This window comes from Galeopterus variegatus, unplaced genomic scaffold (assembly GCF_000696425.1).
Source record: "Galeopterus variegatus unplaced genomic scaffold, G_variegatus-3.0.2 Scaffold5373, whole genome shotgun sequence".
In the NCBI taxonomy this organism is placed as follows: Eukaryota; Metazoa; Chordata; class Mammalia; order Dermoptera; family Cynocephalidae; genus Galeopterus; species Galeopterus variegatus.
Window position 1 is genome coordinate 66,898 of NW_007731484.1, and position 8,364 is coordinate 75,261.

Sequence of the window (8,364 nt, forward strand, 5' to 3'; positions counted from 1 at the left end):
TCCTTTGGTGTCTCACCCTTCCTACACACCCCACCATGAGTCCACATCAGCTAATGCCACCACCGTCACCCCCAAGTCCTCCAGTACAACTGGGAAACCAAAGGTCCACACCACTTCACTCACATCAAGCACTCCCCACACCTCGTTCACCACACACTCCCGACCCACAGGTTCTGTCTCCACCACTCCACACACCACAGGACTTCCCTCTATGACATCCTTCAAGACCACCACCAGCCAGCCAACCCCATCACACGCACTGACCTCCCTTGCCACTCACGTTCCACCATTTTCTACCTCCTCGGTCACTCCAACTTCGCACCCGGTACTCAGCTCCAGCAGCCCAGAGATGGCCTCTTCCGCCTCCACCCCAACATCAACAGGGACCATTCCTTCAACAACAACGTTCACGGGCACAGGACCCACACACACAGCCGAACCAGTGACTAGGACCACCAGTGGGACCAGCCAAGCCCACATGTCAGTCGGCACAGTCACAACCTCAACTCCTTTGGTGTCTCACCCTTCCTACACACCCCACCATGAGTCCACATCAGCTAATGCCACCACCGTCACCCCCAAGTCCTCCAGTACAACTGGGAAACCAAAGGTCCACACCACTTCACTCACATCAAGCACTCCCCACACCTCGTTCACCACACACTCCCGACCCACAGGTTCTGTCTCCACCACTCCACACACCACAGGACTTCCCTCTATGACATCCTTCAAGACCACCACCAGCCAGCCAACCCCATCACACGCACTGACCTCCCTTGCCACTCACGTTCCACCATTTTCTACCTCCTCGGTCACTCCAACTTCGCACCCGGTACTCAGCTCCAGCAGCCCAGAGATGGCCTCTTCCACCTCCACCCCAACATCAACAGGGACCATTCCTCCAATAACAACGTTCACGGGCACAGGACCCACACACACAGCCAAACCAGTGACTCGGACCACCAGTGGGACCAGCCAAGGCCACAGCTCAGTCGGCACGGGCACAAGCTCACACTCCAACTTCGCACCCGGTACTCAGCTCCAGCAGCCCAGAGATGGCCTCTTCCACCTCCATCCCAACATCAACAGGGACCATTCCTCCAATAACAACGTTCACGGGCACAGGACCCACACACACAGCCGAACCAGTGACTCGGACCACCAGTGGGACCAGCCAAGGCCACAGCTCAGTCGGCACGGGCACAAGCTCAACTTCCCTAGTGAGTCCTTCCTCGCTTCCCCACATCTCTAGTGTCAGCCCTCCTTTAACATTTTCTACAAGTTCACTACCCCCTGTCTCAGGTCCTCTAACCACTCTTGTTTCTCCAACCAGTCTTCCACATTATTCTACATTTTGGCTCAGGACCTCAACTGCATCCTGTCTGCCAACCCTCAGTCAGTCCACCCTTTCTATTTCCTCTTCCATGTCCTCCTCTATTTCTCCTACTCACCAGGCAACTACTGCAGTCCCTCCTCCACCCCTCATACCTACCCGCAGCTCAGTCTCCCACACTCCATTTTCCACTCGACCCACAAATATATCTCATCCTGCATCTCTACCTACTTTCCCTTCTTCTCTAGCTACCTCCACTCCTATTAGGGCCTCTTTGTCACCTCCTGCCACCCTGTCTACCCCTCACTTTGCCTCTCCTTCCATGCCTCCTGTCCACGTGTCTCTCACTCCATTCCCTGTCGCAGTCTCCAGTACCACAGGCCCTCTGTCCACACCCAGGACCACATCCAGCGTCCCCGTTTCCTCTGTGTTCTCCTCTCAGTCCACCACCTCGCGATTCACTTCTCTCACCTCGCGAGTCCCCACGCCAGGCCTTGCATCATCCACCCTGGGCGTGACAGCCATCCCAAGTTCTCCAGCCACCAACCTCACCACCAGGCATCCTGGGACCATGCAACTGCCTACCACTGTGTTCCTGACTAGCCCCTTCAGAGGGTCCTCTTCCACTGAGGGCCCCAAGGTCTCTCTTGGTACATCTGCACTCAGCTCACCCGGTAAGTAGGACCTCCGTAGCCCAGCCCTGTGACCCTTGGTGCATGGCCCTCCTGCTGGCCTTGCTTCTCCACTCTGGATGGCCCTCAATATCACCTCCTGTGCAATCCCTGCCTTCATTTGTTCCCTCACACTCCCATGTTACCCCAGGTCCTCAGGCCTGTGGTAGGCCTTCCTTGACCTTGCTCTAGCTCCCTTTCTCCTCTCCTGTCTTGGGCACTTCTCATGCAAACTCCTGTTTCCCCAGGTAGGCACATTCCCCCCTCTGGACATTTGCTGTTTCCTGACCTAGGCTCTTGTGCCCCCCACCCCCGTGTTCCCACTGTGCAGTCTTGGCCTCCCTTTAGGGTGACATCACCCCCAAGCAGCCTTCCACAGCTGCCCCTTTGGGAGCTCATAAGATGTTAGGAACTGCAAAGGCCCTGCAGCTCAAGTAGCACAGCCCTCCCTCAGGTTGCAAAGAGGAAAAGGAGCACATGTGTGCCTCACCCCAGGTTAACCAAGACCAGGGCTCCTGCCTGGTGTGAGCACGAGCTCTAGGTCTCACAGCTGCAGCCTCCTCCCAGCTACCACTTGCCCTCCAGCATGTCCAGCGCCCCTAGGCCCTGGGCTCCCCATAGACAGAGCAAGTCCTCAGGAGTCCTCAGGCCATGCCTCAGCTGCAGTGCTGCTGATCCCACCTTGTGCTACAGGAATGCCCTTCCCCTCTCTTTGGATATTCCTCGCACCATCTATCCCTGGATTGCGGTCCCCTCACATGCCCTGGGCTTTCCCAGAGAGCACATCCCAGCAGTGCCAATTGCCAGCTTTGAGTCCTCTCCTGTGGGTGATGGCTCCTCACTGCAGGCTGACAAAATCTTGGTTTAGGTCCCTCCCTGAGAAAAGTACTTGGGTGCAGCCTTTACTGGGGAGGTGATCCCAGGAAGTAGAGGTGAGGGAGGAGGAGGTCAAGAGTAAGGGACAGCTGGAATCAGTTGGCCCATGGGACCACCCAGAGCTCTCCCTCACCACCTCTTAGAGAGAGCCCTTGGTGGAGAAGCAGGGCAGGTGGGTTGTCTGCCTTCTCTGCTGCCAGGAAACAGACTTGGGTTTAGGCAGGGGAGGGGCATTGGGGCAGAGTATCCAGTCTTTGCCCAGGAATCTTTTTGAAATTTTTAACCTGAGATCCACACTGGCTGTTTCTAATGCCAGTGTTGCCATCCTCTCCATCAGCTGACCTTGCTCAGAGCTGCTCGCTGGCCTCCAGTCATGGCCTGGGCCCCCACCTACCTTTTCCAGGAGCTCAGACCAAGGGGCTTGCTCCAATTCCCTCCTCCTGAGCTAGGGTGCAGGGAGCTCCATGACACCATCTGCCCCCCTCTGGGGACACTGACACTCACTCCTCTGCCCTCTGCAGGGTCTGGGTCTAGCAGATCAGAGACACCTATGCCCACAGGTTGGTATTTGGGGTGGGAAGGGAAGTGGCAGGGATGCTGGGAGCCAGGGGCAGTGGGTCACCCAAGCCAAGCACTCAGTATCTGCCAAGTTCTCTGAGACCCAGCTCACCGCTAGGTCTTCTGAGAAAATCCTTACCCTTGAGGGACTCCCAGTGTAGCCAACTTGAGAGGCTGTCAGATTGTCCCTGTGTGTGGCTGAGGTCAGCTCCGTGAGGCTCTGACAAGGGGAGACGGCAGGGGGTTAGGGGAAGCACAAGGGGACCTCACGTTCAGGTGGTTATGCAGTGGGTGGCTCCCTCCCTCTGTGCTCACCTGCCCTGGAGTGTGGAGCACACCTAACTCCCCAATCGGCTCCCAGGGGTCTGTAGTGTGCAGGAGCAGGAGGAGAAGATTACGTACAAGGGGTGCACAGTGAACGTGACCCTGACCCGTTGTGAGGGCGTCTGCGCCTCCTCCGCCAGGTGAGTCGCAGCCTGGAACCCGCCACAGGTACTGGGTTCTCAGGGGCTCACAGCCCCTTCCCCACAGAGGAGTCATGGCAGAGGTCGGGGTGGCCCATCACTGCCTGTGAACCAGACAGTGGGTGGGTAGCAGCAGCTCCTGTGGGCCCAGCCTGGGGAAGGAAGGGACCCTTTGGGAGCAAGCGGCAGCCCTGACCCTTGCCTGTCTTGGCTCCTCGCAGCTTCAACATCAACACCCAGCAGGTGGACGCCCACTGCAGCTGTTGCCACCCCCTGAGCTCCCACGAGAAGCAGCTCAAGCTGCCTTGCCAGGACCCCAGTGTGCCAGGACAGTGGCTGGAGCTCACTCTGCAGGTGTTCAGAAGCTGTGTGTGCAGCCCCCAGCGCTGTGGAGTCTAGAACACCACCTGTTCTCCCAGATGTGAAGGATTGCAGATTAAAAAGCAAGGACAAACACCACTGCCCACATCTCCTTGGGGCTAGCTGTGCTGGCAGCCCCTTTCCTGGTCACTGGCATGGCCTGGGAAGAGCCCTCGGACATGGCTCACCTGGGTACCTGTGGGGAAAGGGGATGCCAGGCAGGGGCTCTGACCACCCACACTCCTACAGATCCTGATCAGGCAGAGCAGGTCTGAGGTGGGCAACAAACCACTGACCCTCCTGGGTATATAGGGCACTTCCTGATCATACCAGCCAATCATCACACATCGGAGCCTTTGATCATGGCCATGCAGACCTGCCGGGTCAGGACCCTGGAGATGAGACCCCAGCAACAGACTGCAGGAAGTGGGCAGCTCCAGAGGGGGTACCTGGGGAGAGGCGGGACTGGTCAGATCAGTTGGAGGCAGGCACCTGGGTAGGGATGGATGAGGCAGGAGGCACAAGTAAGCACCAAAAACGGCAGAGGCAAGGCGTTCCCAGTCAGGGAAGGGCAGGGTGACAGGGAGGGTGGGGGAGGTGGCAGTCCTCACCAGGCAGCACGGCCCCACCAGGACCCATGCGCACCCCAACAAAGCTTGTCCTCGGAGGCTGCTGCCTACCCGTGAATAGATTCCAATAAACAGTTCTCAGGCAAAGAGGCTGGTCTGTGAGCACTTCTTCTGTCATTGCCCAAACCCTCGGGTATTAAGCCCCCAACCCCCACCTGTGCCCATCAGCCCTCCAGAATCAGGGAGTGGAGGGCTGTGTCCCCCAAGCAAGTATGGGCCGGGAGAGACACTGCCTCTGGCCTTGGGCCCCTCCACTCCCACACTCAGGACTGTCAGAGAGTCTCTGGGGAAGCCCACCATCCCCTGGGGCCACTCCTCCTTGGTCTGTAACCCGGAGCCCCTCCTGTGCCTTGTCTGTGGCTGCCTCACCCCTGTGTGCGACTCGGCAGGTTTGCTCCCCAGGAAGGAACCCTCTGGGCCTCTTTGTCCTGTGCGCCTTAGACTTGAAGCCTCCAGAGGGAAGTGACTCTTGGGGTGCTGCACCCCCAACACATGCTGAAGAGTGGGGAGGCACAAGGCCAGGCTGATGAGTCCCCATAGGACCAGAGTCCAGAAAGGCTCAACCACACACCCAGAATCAAACTGGTGGAGCAAAAGGCATGCTGCTTCCTGGCACACATGTTGCTTTGGCACCCCACACCCACACCCAGGGCAGGCAAGGCCCAATCAGTACCTCACACAGCCCAACAGGAGGGGTTGTGATGGCACGTAGGACGTTTTCTCCCCTATAGACAATGCACATGTTCCGACACTGTTCTAGCATTTATTTTTCTTTGAAAAGGAGCACAGTGTACCGAGAGACATGTCCTCCAGATGGAGCAGCCTCTCCTCTGCTCAGGGGAGGGAGTTAACTGACACAGAAGAACTCTGCCACCGAGCTGCACATGGCTATGAGCAAATGCCACATGGCCTGGCAGTCCACACACAGGACAGCAACACTGTCCAGCAGGCTTGAACCAGAGGACGAGGAGCACCTCCTGGGTGCATGGCCAGGCCATCCATCTGTAGTGCAAGCCTGGTGCTGCAGCCAGGGAGTTGCGATACAGGCACAGCCACAAACCATGAGCTCCACAGGACACAGACGGGAGGTGCTGGTGACTCTGATGCCGCCACCCTCAGATCAGAGTCCAATATGGTGGAATGCGAGCCATGCAGACTGCGCAGGTTCCAGAGTGGGGGCTGTAGGGACCTTGAGTGGGACACGATTCCCTGCAGCTCCCCTCAGCAGCACCCACTCTGCAGCAGACGCTCTGCAGCAGCCAATGGCCCGAGGCTGAAGTGAAGGCCCTCGTGTGGGCGGATCCCCTGCTGCAGCTGGGCAGCAGCAACTCTGGAAGACAGGGAGCTGATGACGGGGCTTGTGCTCTTCCTACATCTCAGGTGCTGACAACAGCTGTGTGTCTGCGCCAATCCCAGAGCCGGGCCCGAGGCTGAAGTGAAGGCCCTCGTGTGGGCGGATCCCCTGCTGCAGCTGGGCAGCAGCGACTCTGGAAGACAGGGAGCTGATGACGGGGCTTGTGCTCTTCCTACATCTCAGGTGCTGACAACAGCTGTGTGTCTGCGCCAATCCCAGAGCCGCATCTCAGGTACGGAGTAGAAGGCCCCAGCCTGGGTTCCCTGGGCCTCTTGGCCCCAACTCCACTGTCCTCTGCTTGAGATGCCAGACGTGCGGCCCAGGTATGGACAGAGGGACGACATAGGAGCCAAGCCAATCGGAGCAGCACGTGGCTCCAGCGTATCCTCGCCACCCTGGCATCTTCATTTCCTGACCAAACACACAGAGGCTGCCCTCCTCCACCCCTGCCTCCAGCGGCGACTGGACAGGTGCAGGCCCACAGCACTCAGCCTCACCCCTGACCCAGGGTAACTGCACTGACAGGGGAAGCCACTGAACGGGGGGAGACAAGCATGCCCTCCAGAGTCCCGCTCCGTCACCACAAGTGAACCCTCCAGGTCCTCAGGCACACCATGGGACGGTGCACTCACTTGGAGCTGGAGGGTGAGCAAGTTGCATGCCCTCCAGGGCCTCCAGGAACCTCTGCCCACCAAACTGTAAATTTAAAGTCTCAAAAAAACAGTAAAAACATCACAAATATCCCTTTAAGAACACTGGTGCTGAGAAAAGGGAAACAATTCAATCTAGCCAAGATGCGTGGTTTTGCCAATAGAGTCTTAAAGACACAAATGTTTCTAACTTCTAGATTTAAAATCCTGCCCCAAGAAAACTGTCCTATAGGTGCTGCAGCAAACCCACATGGACACCGTGGACACTGTGCTCTTCCTCCCAGGGGCCCAGGGATTGTGCTGGGGCACGGCACCTCTGAGGGTGCACGCCTCAGCCACGGGTCAGCCTCACCACAAGCACCACAGTGCTGCTGCTCTCAGTGAACCAGAGACGAAGATTAGCCACAGAGCAGCGGCATTCCAATAAAATTTCAAAAAATTTTCCATTTTCATCCAAACTTCTAATTTCCCTTTAATTTGTAGATTTAACCACAGAACTGTCTTGATTTCTATGGAAAGTGATCCCAGGACCCACACCCCTCCTCTGACTCAGCAGGCCCACTGTAGTCAGGCTCAGCTTCTCTTCTTAAACCACATATTTATGTTCCTAGCCACACCGAAAGGGACAGGCTCTGGAAAAGCAGGATTGGGAGGTGCCTCGAACTGCAGTACTCAGATGGGGTATTTATTTGCAGTGTGGTAATGAAGACAAACAGCAGAGATGAAGAAAACGCACAAATGCGTGGCCTGACCTTCCACCCGCGTTGATTAAAACTGCTCTGACAGCAGCTCACACAGCCTCTGCGAGACGGCTTCTTTGCTTGTTCGCAGTGTGAGTCGGTACATCTGAAACAGAGAGCACAGCAGGTTAGGGGTTTGTGAGAGCTTGTGGGGCTCTTGGCAGGCAGCCTCTGGGTCCAGGCCAGCCATGTGCAGAGGTGGCTTGAGCTCTCCTGGAGGCATCCGCGTTCCACAGTGAAAATAAGAAATGTTGATGACAGCAGATGCAGCGAGCAGTGGAGTGGCAGGGCTCACACACACGCTGGGGTGCACATTCACTGAGCGTGAGCCCTATGAGCCGGCAGCTGCACTCATGGGTGTCACCCAAATGGACTTAAACAGGAGGACCAGGGCAGTACGTCCATGAGGAGAAGCACGGCTCAGTGGAGAGAGGAATGGCCCCGACACAAGCAGAAACAAGGTCAGGAGCCTGAGGCTGTGCTGGGGCACCAGTCACACTGGCAGCATAAGACATAGCTCAGAGCCAGGCCTGCCCCGTGGCATGACTAGGCCACAGTGGCAGCCTCTGGGAGCAGCCAGGACACTTCTGGGGTGATGCAAATGTCACACATGTGGATAGGGCGGCAGTTACGTGAGCGTACATACTGATCAAAACTGATAAAAAAAAAAAAGACGGGGGGGGGGGGGGGGAAAATAAAAAACTTATTTTTTTTTTTTTTTTTTTTTTT

At 57.1% G+C, this 8,364-nt stretch overlaps 2 protein-coding genes and 1 long non-coding RNA gene across 3 annotated transcripts in view; 2 read left to right on the forward strand and 1 right to left on the reverse strand.

Annotated features, from left to right (window-relative positions):
* Positions 1-4,301, forward strand: part of MUC6 (mucin 6, oligomeric mucus/gel-forming) — a 26,268-nt gene extending 21,967 nt beyond the window's left edge. The window contains exons 31-35 of the mRNA XM_008589319.1: positions 201-442; positions 678-1,220; positions 1,582-2,007; positions 3,800-3,902; positions 4,124-4,301. Of these exons, the coding sequence (XP_008587541.1) occupies positions 201-442; positions 678-1,220; positions 1,582-2,007; positions 3,800-3,902; positions 4,124-4,301 (1,492 nt within the window). The remainder of the gene's footprint in view (positions 1-200; positions 443-677; positions 1,221-1,581; positions 2,008-3,799; positions 3,903-4,123) is intronic.
* A 1,339-nt stretch (positions 4,302-5,640) lies between these two features.
* Positions 5,641-7,431, forward strand: LOC103604748. The gene is made up of 2 exons (XR_551741.1): positions 5,641-6,163; positions 6,321-7,431. It is a non-coding gene; the product is annotated as an uncharacterized LOC103604748 (long non-coding RNA).
* The window catches only part of AP2A2 (adaptor-related protein complex 2, alpha 2 subunit), a 61,875-nt gene continuing 60,857 nt past the window's right edge, over positions 7,347-8,364 (reverse strand). The window contains exon 21 of the mRNA XM_008589317.1: positions 7,347-7,741. Coding sequence (XP_008587539.1) covers positions 7,664-7,741 — 78 coding nt within the window. The 3' untranslated portion in view covers positions 7,347-7,663. The remainder of the gene's footprint in view (positions 7,742-8,364) is intronic.